The sequence below is a fragment of the Cavia porcellus genome, unplaced genomic scaffold (assembly GCF_034190915.1).
Source record: "Cavia porcellus strain 051 isolate PalLab524CR breed Dunkin Hartley unplaced genomic scaffold, mCavPor4.1 scaffold_25, whole genome shotgun sequence".
NCBI lineage: Eukaryota > Metazoa > Chordata > Mammalia > Rodentia > Caviidae > Cavia > Cavia porcellus.
In genome coordinates, this window is record NW_026947508.1 from 37,918,880 (window position 1) to 37,933,961 (window position 15,082).

The 15,082-nt window shown below is 41.6% G+C and overlaps 1 protein-coding gene across 2 annotated transcripts in view; it reads right to left on the reverse strand.

Annotated features, from left to right (window-relative positions):
- Cfap57 (cilia and flagella associated protein 57) overlaps positions 1-15,082 on the reverse strand; it is a 68,625-nt gene that overhangs the window by 53,122 nt on the left and 421 nt on the right. For both annotated transcript variants that reach the window (XM_063236341.1, XM_003462517.5), the window contains exons 2-6: positions 14,827-14,998; positions 8,478-8,794; positions 6,692-6,978; positions 3,919-4,129; positions 833-985 (exon numbers count right to left, since the gene is read on the reverse strand). In XM_063236341.1, coding sequence (XP_063092411.1) covers positions 833-985; positions 3,919-4,129; positions 6,692-6,978; positions 8,478-8,794; positions 14,827-14,983 — 1,125 coding nt within the window. In that variant the 5' untranslated portion in view covers positions 14,984-14,998. The remainder of the gene's footprint in view (positions 1-832; positions 986-3,918; positions 4,130-6,691; positions 6,979-8,477; positions 8,795-14,826; positions 14,999-15,082) is intronic.

Consider the following 15,082-nt stretch of genomic DNA (forward strand, 5'->3'; position numbering starts at 1 on the left):
GTGTGCCATATACTGTAATGAATTTTTAAAAATTAAACATTCACCATATGTTTTGATCACACTTCATAAAGCAATAAAGTTGTTCTAAAAATGTTACTAAGAAAAGCACGTTAAAATTTACTACAATGATTGTATGTGACCTACTTTACTTGTTCTTTTATCATATTTTGCTTGACCTATTTTAAATTCGTGCTATTAGGTGCACACAGATCTAAAATTATCTTATCAATCAGGTGGGGCGGTGCATACCGACAATCCTAACACTCAGGAGGCTGAGGCAGGAGGATTGCCACCAGTTCAAGGCTAGCCTGGGCTACATAGTGAATTCAAGGCCAGTTTGAGCTACACAGTTTGAGGCCAGGTGAGAACCCTGTCTCAAAAAAATTATTTTATTGATAAAGTGAAACTTTTGTACAGTAACTACAAAGTTTTTAATCTTTCATAGTGCTTTTTTGTTATAATATCTGTAGTGTGTTTATATAATTTCCTTTGTTATTCCAAAATAAAACAATAACACTAAACACACACAAATTTGGACTCATGAGCCAAGTATAGCAAATTAATTTCTTGAAAAGCAATTGCTGCTAGATAGATGTGCAGGATTTTTATTTTGCAACACTGATGCGTTGTCCAAAGATGCTCCAAAGCAACTGCTCTGAGTTTGAGTGCTTACAGACATCTTTAAATTAGCTTCTTTTGCTGGGTCACAAAGTAGAGGACGGGTGAATGAATCCATGTCAGCTTATGGATGAGAAACTTGCCCACATAGTGACCGGGCCCTTGCCTGCATGTGGCCCTGGGCTGGAAGGACGGATTGCTGGGGGAGACGTACCTTGCTGATCTCTGTCAGCGACATGGTGATGGTGTAGAGTTGGTTCTTACTGGTGCTAGCAACCAGGGTTTCCTCTGAGGGGCTGAAGCACATGCACAGAACATCTTGTCTGTCATACTGACTTGCGTCATTATTCTGTGGGTCCACAGGAATCTGCCCAAGACACAAGAGAATTATCAGCAGTGGCCCCCCGTGGTTGCCAGGTTGTTGGGCTTTGAGAGTTCTCACGGATAGTTTTAGTTTCCAGAGTCCCAGACTTGATTCTCAGCTCCTCGGGTGTGGAGGAGGGGGAGCCTGAATGCCTCTGCTTTGGTGGGTTTTAAATACCACCAAGCATTCACTCTTAGGTGACTCCTGGCTAAGTAATAAGGTTGCAGCATGGTGGATATTATCAACCCTCATCTCAATTTGTGGTTTCCCTTAACACACCCATATGGTGTGTTAACTCACCTCTTGCCAACCTGCCTGGAGCCCAGTGCATATGCCTACCTGGCACTGGCACACCAGTGTCACTTTAGGGCAGCAGAGGGATGTGGCAACCCTTCTCCAGTGTAGGGTGGGTGGCAGGGTGGACCAAACAGGAGTCGCACAGTGTTTGCCTGCTGGTAGTGTTTGAGAGAGTCTATACTTCTCAGGTAGCCATAATGACATCAGTTTCTTTCCCCTGCCTCTTATCTTCATTAGTGACTGCACTCACTGGAAAGCTGGCCTGCACATATTTCTGCTGCCCTACCATGTGCTTGGTTTTAAGTCCTCAGAGTTTGGCTTTCCCTGCATCATGTCCTGCACTGTCCTCAGGAAGACAAGAAATCTCCTTGTCACTTAAGTACTGGCCTCTGCTCAGTCCGTTTTCTTTACTTTGCTAGGGCTTGGGCAGCCCTCTTCTCCCCGGGGTTTAGGATACTGGGCTCGTGCGCTTGGTTCTCTGCTCGGAGCCTTGTCTTCCTGTACAGTTCTGCCCTTTCCCATGTAGCCAACACTGTCCGCACTGTCGGTACAGCAAGGCTCCAGGAAGCCTTTGCTGACCTGCTCTGGCCTGAGTGGGTACTGATATTCCTTAATGCACCCATGGCCACTGGGAGTCCCTCTCGCCATATTCATTGTACTGTGCGAAGTCCAGTGGGAACCCTCAGACCAAGGACCTTGTCCACTTTGTCCGAAGGCTGTACCCCAGGGGCATGTAGTAGGTGCTCAGCGAAGGAAAGGATGTTGCCTTGTCTCTCTTCTGTGGACACAGTGAAGTCCTGGGGAGAACTCATCTATCTATCTCATCTATCTAACTCATCTGTCTCAGCCAATTGTGGAGTCTACCCTATGGCTGGTGTACAGTATATGTTTCTTGAATGAATGGATGATCATGACCCCTTTGCTGGGCTTTCATCTTGCCTATTTCTAAATTAGGAAATACCAAGTCTAGTCCTTAGTCCTTTTTTATTCTCTCAGTGTATTTTATCTCTCAGCGATTTTGCCAAATATGAAAGTTTAAATGAAAACGATGGTAGTAAATATAATTACAGTGATACTTAATAGAAATGAGACCTCAATGTATGAGTGTGTGTGTATGTGTGTGTGTGTGGTGTGTGTACAGAACTCCCCACCAGAGTCCGTGTCTATAATAAAAGTCCATGTATATAAAAGTCCATGTCTATATTTCCAGCTGCTTCATTTGGTTCTGCTCTCTGCTCAAATGTCACCTTCCTCAGAAGTCTCCTCCAGCCACTCTGGACAGATCCCTCCACCTTCCTGTATTTTTTCTGGACTTACTTTCTTTGTTTTATTGATCAGCATCGGAAACCCTGCTCACATTCTGTCTGCCCCCGATTGAATTCTACGGGAAGGCTCTTTTGTGTGTTGGCTTTCCTGCTCTATCCGCAGCCCCTTCCACCGAGTCTAGCATGCAGTAAATGCTCAGTAAATACTTGTTGAATAAATAAACTGATAAAATGCTGAATGAGCACAGTACCCTCAGGCTGCCCCGCCTTCCCCTTTTACCCCCACTCTCCTTGCTCTACTCTTTTGCCGTCTTCCCAGGCATCACTTCAAACCATCTTGTCCTCCCCAAGGCCTCCTTCTCTCTGGTTTGCTCTCTACCTTCACACCCTCGGCTTCCTCCCACAGCCCTGATCTTATACCTCATTCCCCCTTTTGGCTGCACGAAGAAAATGCCTCTGAATGATTCCTGATCAGAGCAAAGTAACTAATACCATTCTTGGGGCACAAAGCCCCAAGCACTGTACACTTGAATTTCCACAGACCATTGCTGCACCTTTTTGATAACCACAAGGGTTATTTTTCAACAAAGAAGCACAGGTTTTGGTAGACCCACGAAGTCACTGCAAGTCACTCAGCCAAGAGTGGCGGGCTCAGGTTCGATCTATTCTGTGTGGTTTTAACTTCAAGGCCAATGTAATCACCCCATCATGTGTCATGGGCAGATTACTTTTCTTAAGCATAACTTTTTCACTCAAAACCCTGCAGGGTGCCTGCCAATTTTAACTGTGCACATACACCTCCTGGATGGTGTTTGAGGTCTTTCGTTTCCTTAACTCCCCTCCTTCCCTTCCAGGGTCTTTGATCTCTTTCCACTGGGGCATGGAACATTTCCCAACCATAATACCTGCCTGCACCTCTGTGGGGCTTCTGCTGTTCCTAGTTCCTTCCTATCTAATGTCCTTCCTCTAAGACCCTTCATGAAAATTATCATCAAGCACCAAAAGGCTTCCACCTGCTTTCCCAGTCCTCAGTACAGTATCTCTCTCTACACTATTTAGTATTTATCCCACAAGTACTACCAAATGCTGACAGTGTGCCAGGCAGTGTACTTGTATCTAATAATGATTAGTATCAGAACACTAAGGCTCAGTGAGGAAGTGTATTTTGCCAAAATTCTCTTCCAGGATTAAAATCCAGGTCTGCCTGCTTCTCAACCCCAATTCTGTCTGCTTCATCCTAAAACCTGCCTCAGGTTCATACATCAAGTCAGCACGACTGTCCGTCGTCGTCATCAGGTGCCTTGTCAGAGCGTGGCTGCTGGAGCAAAATGCTGTCAGGACTGTAGTTTTCCTTCTTCCTTCCCCCCTTCCTACCCGGATTTCCCTGCTCTCTCGGTAAACGTCCTTCTCTTCTATCTTCTCAAACAACAGAACTCTTCCTGGCCCCGCAGAGCAGGCGAAGCCTTTTGAGTAGGCAGCGATGGCAAACACTCGGGCCATGGGGAGGTGGTCTGTTTGGCTAGTGGATGTCACCATCTGTTCGTAGGAAGGAAGCGGGGAACTGACTGGTGGAAATTCGACCAGGCTGGGAAAGAAGGATAGCACATAAAGTTTTCAGGCACAGTCCCAAAGAGATGAATTCTTTTTTCCCCCAGTGCTGGGGACTGAGTGCAGGGGAAAATTACTATTGAGCTATATATACTCCCACAAAGTTGCTCAGGCTAGTTTTGAACTTTTGATCTTTCTGTTTCAGCTATTGGAATAGCTGGGATTATAACCGTGTGTGACTCTACCCAACCCCAAGGAGATTAATTCTGAATGGTAAAAAATAGAAGGCTGCCCTCAGATGTGACAGAAGTTATCCACTGATCCTCTTTCTGTTATACACTAACAAAAAGAGCTTTGTTATGTTTGTGTTATGCCTAAGTTATATGACCAAAGTATCTGTAGCACTGTCGTACTGTTCTGTATGTGCTATTTTTCTGGGTGACCTAATTGATATGTTAACCATTGCTATCCTCTGCAAACAAAAAATGTTATCTAAAATTGAGTGCTAAAATAAGTTGACAAAGGATTGTAAATTCCTGTGAGACTTCTCTGTCCTCTGCAAAGGGAAACAAAGGTCTTCCTCATTCCTTAGCAGATCAAGGATTTTTCATTTCCTGATCCATGCCCATAACCCCTTACTTTGTAAATCATGCATCTACAAAAAGTCTGAAAGGTTTTGAGGGAGACACACAGCTTTTGCAAACTCCAACTGCACTGTGTCACTGGGCCCAGGATAAAATAAATCAGCGCTGCTTTTTAAAAACATGTCTTGCCCCATTTTTGGACACTAAGTTGGGGGCCTCTGGGGTGCTCATTTTTGGGCTACAAGACTTTCTACATAAGCTGTTAGCCTAGGAAGCTGCACAATCTCAGAGAAAAGACTGGTAAGTTTTACATTTATCTAGTAATTTTGACACCCTGTGTGGGCAACTTTAACAACCATGATGATTCTCACTTTGTTTAGAAATAAGCTGCTTAGAGGGATTGGGTTTTCTAAGATCACACAACTGATGAGCAGCAGAACTGAGATTTAAATCCAGATCTTTCCATTTTAATTCATGCATTAACTCACAAAATAAATGTTTATATTTGGTTATAAATATTTGTTTGGCATTATACTATGTGAATGGCTCTATGAAACAAAGGTAAGTAAGACTGGCACAGTCCTTGCCTCAGAAGCCTACAGTCTAGGGAGAGCTGAGCTAAGGACTGAGAGGGGCAGCTGAGCATGACGGGAGGGCTGGTTGGCAGGTGACAAGGGTTTTCTGAGGCAGGCATGGAGCAGGTGCACTCAACTGAAGTGAGCAGAAGATAAGTGCTCCCAGACAGACAGGAGCGTGCGGGATACACAGGAGTCCGTAGGTATGCACAGATGTCTAGGGTATGGAGCAGCGGGAGACAGAGGGCACTGTACATGGCTATGCCAATGAGCGGGTAAAGAGTATGGGATGCGTGGGGCAGGGAGCCGAGAGCTGTGGAATGTGCGAGGTGAGCTAACAAGCTTGGGCTTTGTGCTGGGAGTACTGGACTGACCACCATGACTGCACACAGCAAACTGGAGAGGGGCAGAGGCAGCGAGGGTGAATCTTTGGAGCTTTCAGTGTTACGAACAGCCTGCAGCAGCATGCATGCTGTATGTTCACCACCACTAGCACAGGGATGTCTTAGGATGCTCCCGCAGTATCATGACCAAAAAAGAGAGGTCATTGGCTGTGGGGAATGTTGGAAAATGGGTGGATGGAAGTTACTATGGAATAATCCAAGGAATGCCACGTGGTTGAGAGTCTGGGCTCTTGGTTCAGACAGATCTGGGTTTGAATCCTGATCCTGTCACTTAATAGTACTTGGGTGAGCCCCTTAACCTCTCTGAACCTCAGTTTCTTGATTTAGAAAATGGGTGTGATAACCATACATCCTATGTAGGGAAAGACTAAAATAGGAATAGAGAGTCCTTAAAGCAGTGCTTGGTACTCTCAGCGGTATGTTCCAATATGTCTGAGATGTGATAATAAGGCTAAGACTGATTATTCCTTCCTGAATCTTCCCCTTTATCCCACATCCTTCTGTCAGATTTACTGACACTGTTTCCTTTTGCTTCTTTGTTGATCTTTTGCCTCTTACTGAATGGAGGGATCCTCAAGACCTTAGTGAACATTCATCTAATCAGTGAAGTAAATCAGGCAGCTGGCCACTCACAAATATTTCTGGAAAAAACCTCTGTAATTGTGAAGACTGGTCTTACTAAACTGTTATGAAATAGAGTTGGGATATAAAAATAAAAATAACTATCTTCATTACACCTCAAATTTCTGCTTGAGTACGGATGAATACTAAAAGGAAGGGGGAAATGGATGAAGTTGGTTTTAAGGTAGAGGTTTTGTTTTTTGAGACAAGGTCTCTCTATGTAGTTCAGGCTGGCCTTAAACTCATCGTGCAGTCTTACTGGCCTTGAACTTGAAGCAATCCATCTCAGTCTCCCCGTGCCACCTCCCTCAGCCCATAAAGTAGAGGAAGGTTTTGACATGGGTTTTTCAAGGGCTTTGGAAGAAAGTTACTTCTGTACAGTGAAAGTGGGGGCACTGGCCCAGAAGCCTTTTACCTCTCTGACTCCTGGATGACTTCCAGGATCTTGGAGCCACTTGTAGTCTCCTTGACCATGATGTTGGTTTCCCAGCGCTGATCTCCAGATTCAAAGAGAAAGAGCTTGCCTGTGTCTGTGCCAACGATAATTTTGTCTTCAGACAGCCAGGCATGGGCTAGGTAGTTTTGGGGTTCTCCTCTCTGAAAATTGGTTTGCTTTAGGGTGCCCTCAGCGAAACGGAGAAGCTTAAACATCCCGTTTCCAGTGACACAAAACTGAGTGTTATCCTGGGGATTGATGCTCACCTGTATTATAATAAGGGAGAGAATAAAATAAAAAGATTTATAAAAAGAATCTTGATGGAATTATGTCTAACTTAACTAATTAACATTCATTTTATTTATTAACAGTCATTCCTCCATATATCACTAAATCATAGAATTTTATACCACATAAGGACACACATCTATATCTATTATATGTGCAGGACTTATATGGGTCAAACTAGGAAATCTACAAAGGTGAAAAAGCAGAATGAGCAGGTTTTGACAGTAGCTGAACTCTGTGATAACAGAGAGGAACAGAGCTCAACAGGAAACAAAGAAATGAGCATTGGGCAGGTGTCTGCAGTCCTGCCTAGGAGGGAAGAAACTATACGGAAGGGGATGCTAGGTAGTCTCCCACCAACTTGTGCAATATGAGGGGCATTTTGGGGTGTATGTCTGTATTCCAGGTTCTGCCTTTATAGTAGACATCCAATACATGTTTGTTGAATCTACTCAAGAGGAAGTACTCTTTCTCTGCTCTCAATTGGGATATTTCATCAGGATTCATTACAGCTGTTATGAAATAACCCTTTAGAGTCTACTTGCCTTTAATCTGTGATCATCAAGCAACCTACTGATCACTAATTTTCACCTCTCATGTCTTTGTATTAGAAAAAATACACTGGACAAATGATGTGTGTTCTGCTTACAGTGTGCTCATTTATATATCAACCTTCTGTGCGATGAATAATTGAGTCTATGCTTGAGGCACTGATTAGCTAATATCTTTGAATATGAACAAAACTGATTTTTTTGGAGACAGGGTCTCTCTGTAGTTTAGGCTGGTCTTGAACCCATTAGGGGCTAGGCTAGCCCCGAACTTCAGGTGATCCTCCTGCCTTAGCTTTTCAAATGCTCAGATTATAGCAGGGCAAAACCATGCCCGGAAAACTGAATTCTTGAACTTGTAAAAATGAGTGTAAAATTCCAGACTGGGGTGACCGTGCCAAGACAAAGCCTCAGGACCTCCTGCTTCCACAGGGAACTAGTTATCTAATGGGGTCTTCCTCATTTTGCCTTCAAGCCACTATAGAAAGTTCCGATCCCTGCGTAACTGTAACTTCATCAGCAGCTTCTTAAAGCTCTATTGTTTACATGACATTCCTCATATTTTCTTATTGCCCAGGAATACTAATGGAAGCTGGAACCAAGCAGAGTGAGTAAGCAGAGTTTTACAAATCTAGCTCTGGGCCTAACCTATAACCAGAAAGTAGTTCTGGGTCAGAAGAAAGAAGACAAGAGTTGGAAACAGAAAACTTGTGGCTCTGCCATTTGTGACACTGGAGGTGAGTTATTTAATCTGTTGGAGCCTCTTTCATTTATAAAATGGGGATAATAATCATGCTTTTTTACAAGTTGTTATGAGACTTGATTTTTAAAATGCATGTAAGGAATGAGCACTGGGGTACCAAGGAAACATTCAATAGCAGACAGCTCTTAATATTTTATAAATCTGCATGGTACTTGTTATGAGTTACCTGGTAGATAGGATTGTTCTGAGTGTCAGCTCTAATAATGGCCATTACTTTCTGCTTTTCCCAGAGCCAGTAGATGAGGTTTGACTCTGGAGGTGATGTCTGAGTCAATAAGTATTTGGAGTCTGGAGAAAAAGCCATGCTGGTAAATTTCTGAACTGAGAAGTCAAAATTATTGAGAACTTTGCGCTTCCGGCAAGGGATGCATGACAGTTCATAAATGGTGATGGTGGGTTTCTCCTGTACGACCTCAGAGATAGCAAGATATCGCCGATTGGGACTGATAGACAAGGTCAGCATTCCCTGACTCTTGTCTGAACCTGAAAACAGAGGAAAAAGAGACAAGATGGGCAGACGGGGCTTTCACTGAGATTCAACCAGGAATAGTAGTGGTACTGCTGACACAAAGCAGAATGATCTGTGAACAGGTAACTACCAGTCCCTGGCTATCCTCGCTGCAACCGTGTCTGGGGTATTATGACCAGGATGTGCACCTCTCTGAGGATGAGGTGGGGAAAGGAAAAGAACTTTTCCTGCAGGAGGATGAGGTTGGCTGGAGGATGAGGGCGCATGGAGAGAAGGTTCTGAGCAAAGCGGTGGATGTGATAAAGGGCACAGCACAGTGAGAGAAATGCAGACAGTACGTTATTGCTGGGGCACTGCATATGAATCTAGGGTGATCAAAGATCCGTCCAAAAGGGCACAACAGGGTCCTATCATAGAAGCATTCATGCCCTGAGTGCCTAGCACTAACTACTTCCCTCTCCTCCAGAGGTTGGATGCTCATGAATGGATCCATCAGCCTCTCTTACAGTTAGATGATGACATTCTTCCATGAGATCGATGCAGAAGTCTAACAGTGGCTTATGGTAAGCTTTGCACTTTCTTGAAAACTAAGGACAGGATTGGTGTGGTGGTATACATCTGTAATCCCAGCAATTGCAAGGCTGAGGCAGGAGGATTGCTGTGAGTTCAAAGCCAGCCTGGACTACATGGAATTCAAGATTGGCCTGAACTACATAGTGAGATCCTGTCACAAAGCAAAGCAAAGCAAAGCAAAGCAAACCAAACCAAACCAAAACAAAACACAACACACAAAACACGTACCAGGGACAGATGCATTCCTGGAATATAGAGGTGATATTGGGATATTCAGCAGTCATCTTGTGACCATGAAGTAATGTTCATCAAAATGAAAGCTGTGGTCCTCTAGAAAGCAGACTCTTAGGTAAAGATTAGAGTGTAAATTTTCTTAGAGTGTAAATATTTTATTTAAGAAATGCAATAAGGCCACATTATAATTTTTGTGGGCCCTAGGTACTTTTGCTTTCATGGATTCCTTCTTCACCAAAAATTGGTAAAAATATATTTACTTTTATATACTATTTAAAAATACATAGTCACCTATTTGAGGGCTAAATTAATATAAAGAGGAGTATAATCTAGGTAAGATTCACTACTATATTCATTTTTCGCCAATTTTGTTTTGATTTGGTCTTTTTGAGATAGGGTCTTGCTATGCAGTTCAGGTTAGCCATGAACTCACTTTGTAATCCAGGCTGGTCTCGAACTTGCAACAATCCTCCTGCTTCAGCTGCCTGAGTGCTGGGATTACAGGTGTGCGCCACCATGCCTGGCTTTTTTTTTTTTTTCTAATTTTAAAACAAAAAATATCTTCATGGGCTCCTGAAAGTATCATAGGCCTTAGGTATTGTGCATAGTGAATAAATCACCTGTGGATGCAGGTCGGTCAAGAGGGGGTGGGTGGGTAGTGAGGCAGGGGAAGATGCACTAGAAAGTGATGCCCATTAGATGGGCTCCATGCTGCTGCTTCATGACCAGGCAAGAAGGGAGTGACCACTTGCTTGGCAGCAGCTTGCTTACCAGGGTCTTCTCTGGAAGGGCTGCAGGCATCAACTGAATCTCAGGGAAGCAGGTTCTGGGTCACTGAGAACCTTGCACAGGAGTTTAGGGATCATGTGGGAGGCAATGGAAGCCACTAAAAATTTTTCTTCCTTCTCTCCCCTCTTTCTTTTCCTCCCTTCTTCCTTTCTTCTCTTTTCTTTTTTTCTATCTTCCTCCCTTCCTTCCCTCCAATGTGTATTGTAGGAAAAGCCCTCTGGGAGCTGTAGGGAAGGCAGTCCTGGAGGGAAGGAACCAGTCTGCAGACTGTTTGAAGAAATGAGAGGTGATGGTAACAATAGGCATTACCAAGGCAGAAGGATAGGAATGGAGGGACACATTGTTAAGAAATGCCAAGAGGTACAATCAGTAGCACTTTGTGATCTCCCTCGTTAGGAGTGAGGTACAGGTAGAGAAGTAAGCAGGAATAACATTTAGGTTCCTAGTTTAGATGTCTGGGAGGTGTGGTACCTACTCCTCCGACAGAATGTAGGCTGAGGACGTTGGGGGTTGTCTTAATTACTCTTGTTGCTGGGACAGAATATTCAATACCCACATATTGAAGGAGGAGAGGTTTATTTTGGTTCATGGTGTGTAGAGATTTCAGTCCATAGCTGGCTGGCTCACAGAGGAGTAAGAGCTCAGAGCATGGCAGGCAGGAAGCAGGGAAGGATCAACAAAGGAGGGATATACTTCCGGGCCATGCCGATAGTAACACATCTCTTTCCACCAGGCTTCACCTCCCAACATTGCACCTAGACATAAACTTGTCAGTGGACTAATCCAGTATCACACACCCATGATTCAGTCAACTCCTTAAAGTCCCATCTATGAGTACATGAAGCTTTGGGGGGGCATCTAGATATAAACCATAACAGGAGTGATGGTGATTATTATATACATTGACTTTTGTTAAAACAACACACCCAAATATTTGATATTTTTAGGGGTATTTGTACTTATCTTTTATGTTTTGATTTTTTTACACTTAAGTCTTTAACCTATCTTGGGCTTATGAGGATAAAGGATGAGTAGTGAAGGCCCAAATTTGTTCCCATTTATCAAATATCTGACTAGTTTTCCCAACACTAATCACTAACACCATTGTTGGGGATCAGGTTTTGTGGTAGATTATGAGGGGCCCGACTATGTGACTTAAGTTTCTGCAGTCCCAAGGTCAGAGTGACCTTGCTTTGGAAGGTTGCATGCCCCCTGTCTATGGGCAGAGTGCTAATAACTCAGCACTTGTGAGTCAAGACAGCATCTGCTGAGGATCAGAATATAGGCATTTAGGTTTATTTTTTAATTTTTATTTTTGGTATTTTTATTTTATTATAAGGAAAACCTTAGCATATATGAGCATATATATGGTGCACAAGACATAACTATGTATCTTGGTACAAAATGAATACACTAATCAGTTAGCATCAAGATCAAGAAACAGCATCAACAGAACACCAAAAGTCCTCCTTGGATTCCTTTATATCATTACATTTCCTGCTGAAGGATATCTACTCTTTTCCTGTTCTGAGTTCTAACATCAATGTATCCATAGTATTGCAGATTAAAAAAATCCTATAAGTGGAATTTGTGACCATTCAAGGTAGATTGTCAACTTGATTGGTTTGGGGGTCTTCCAAGGGATTGGGAAGGTACCATGCTTGGCGTATCTGGATGGGCTGTGGAGGTGTGTCTTTGGAGAATATATCTGGTCTCTGACCCCTTCCTCTCCGGACTATTCCTCTGCTCTGCTTCTCTGCTGCTGTAAACAAAAGAGCTACATTCTGCCAATGCATTTGGATTTAGAGGAAATCTGGTTCCTCTTTAATTTAATCCTTCTCCACCTATTTTCTATAGTTACTGTTTCATGAAACAGTGCTACCCCTCCTTCTGTGCTTCCTGCAAGCCAATAAAAGTGAGCCCACTGTGAAGGTCCCTGAGCCAGTTCTCTAGAGGCAAACTCTTCCAGATCCCTTTCGTCACTTTGTCACTTTGTCTTTCTTTATTCTCTATCATCTTCCACTACAGGTATTTGAGGGTCTGATCAGTCCTTGGTATAGTATCTTTCTTTATATTAAATACATGTTCACACACATGTTACTGAGTTTCTTGATCTTTATTCTAGGGCCACACTGCTTTTGCAATCATATCTGTATCATGTGTTTGAGTATGTGGCAAGGTAGGGTCTGACTGAAAGCGTGTGAAAAGTAAGGAAATGATACATCAGATTTTGGATATAATGTGTGAGGTCCATATTGTAGAATGTTTGGGTAAAGAGATCTAGCAGTTGGATATGATTCCAAAGCAGGAGTAAAGGCTGGGACCGAAAAAATGGATTTGAGGTAGAAGGCAAAACAGAACAGAACAATTACCCAAACCAAAATCAAATAAAACAACAACAAAAAAGAAGTAAGTGTGTGATATAGGGACAAAAATTATATATCTGGTCAATTATGTTTCAAAAATACAGACAAAATAAGGGATTTTCAGACAAAAAATGGGGAGAGTTTAGCAAATTATCACTAAATGCAGGTATCTGATTTGTAAAGAGTTTGAAGGCAGAGCTTAGTAAACATGAGAGTAAATATAAACAAATATTGCCTGCATAAAATGATGATTGAATTAATGTAATATTAGAAAATCATATAATCTTATGTAAAATACAGAAAATACATACAATAAGATTCAGAATATGTTCACTGGGATATTAAAAAGCATAGAAAATTAGAAAAGAAAGAATTCCCTAACTTGATAAAGGACATGGACAAATGCCTACAGTAAACATTCTTCTTTATAACAACATGTTAAACGAATTCCCTTTTATGGCAGAAACACGACAAAGATGTCCATATTCATTGGCCCATTAGAGGCTGTTTGGAGATGCTTACCACTACTGCACCACAAGAAAAAGAAATGAAATCATCATTTGTAGATAACATGTATAAACCCCAAAGAATCTATAGGTAAATTATTATAATTAGTAATACTTTAGGAAATATGGTGGGCATAGAAATTAATAAAGTCAATGACATATAATACAGTTTGTTCCAACAGATATTACATAGTGTTTGATACATTTGACTCCATTAAAACTAAGAATTTCTGTCCATTTGAAGATATGATAAGAAGGAAAAAAATATAAGCCTCAGACTTGTATTATTTGTAACATATATCTGAGGAATGATTAGTAGACAGATTATAAAAAGTATGCCTATAAATCAAGGAGAAAGTTACTCCAAAATCTTAAACTTCCCATGAAAGATAGAAAATGAGCAAAAGATTTGAAAAAAGTATTTAACATAAGGCTAAATAGTAATAAATAGGAATACACACGTGAAAAGATATTCATCCTCATTAAAAATAGGGAAATGCAAACTTAAATCACAATAAGATACCTTTTGTCAACTATCAGTTTAGGAAAAACATTAGGGAGACATTATATCCATAGGCTGGAGCACTATAATGAATAAAATGAACTCAATATATCTATATATCAAGATGCATGAATCCCAAAACATTTTATTGAACAAAAAGGTCACACAATACATAATTATGATTTAATTTATATAAAGTGAGAAAACAGAAAAAAAGCATATTTTACATAAAGTAGCACATATGTATGCTAAAACTCTGCAGGAAATAATCATAAAGATCCAAGATGAGATGTGTAGAATGTGGGAGAAAGACAATGGGGAGAAGCTCTGAACTGGCAAAGTTTTGTTTTCTATGCTGAGCGGTTGGGTTCAAAGATCTTCATTTTATAGTAATTCTTTAACTATTTCATATATGTAATAAGCACTCTTTTATATGCACATGTCACAATAAAATGTATTCAATGCAAGAGAAAAAAGCGAAGAGACTGAATTGTCATAAGTATGATCTATAGGACCAATATGATTATATAGATAGTTATTTGTGATGTAGATAAGTTTTCTAGTGTCTTCATGATACAAAGATTCATAGATATAATGAAAGCAGTATGCTTTTTAAAGTTGAGTTAGGCCGGGCATGGTGGTACACGCCTGTCATCCAAGCATTTGGGAGGCTGAAGCAGGAGAATTACTGAGAGTTCAAGATCATCCTGGGCTACATAGTGAGTTCAAAGTCAGCCCTGAACTGCATAGTGAGAACCTGTCTCAAAACAAATAAAAACTGTTAAGACAACACCAAAAGGCCTCTGATGATGACAAAGCCAAGATACTGAAGACGTGTGAAGAGATTCATCAAGCTATTTTTTCATGAAATTACAGTGAAAAATACTGCTAACACTTTATATGTGGTTTGTCTTTGATTAATCTATAATAATGCAAACTTAGATTATATCTTCTATATTTTAAAAATTATATGTATATTCTACTTGCTAAAAATTTTTTTCCAGTCTTAGTTTTGGGATTATGATTTCTATACGCACATGGTATTAATACACATGTCAGGATGGAAAGGATTGTACCTGGAATAAATTTTTGCCATTTTTGATCCACATTGTACTTCACACAGTAATTTCCTGCAGGAAATATAACGATCTGCTCATCAAAGAAGAAGACATTGTTGGCTACGTGAGATCGAAGACCAAACACATGCAGTGACTGAGCTACCACGGTCGACATATTACTTTCAGAGTTCTGCAAAATGCCAAGGGCAGAGAGTAAGAGTAAGCGCTCATCGCCCCGCCCCTCCCCTCCGCCCCGCCCCCCGCGCCAAGTCCC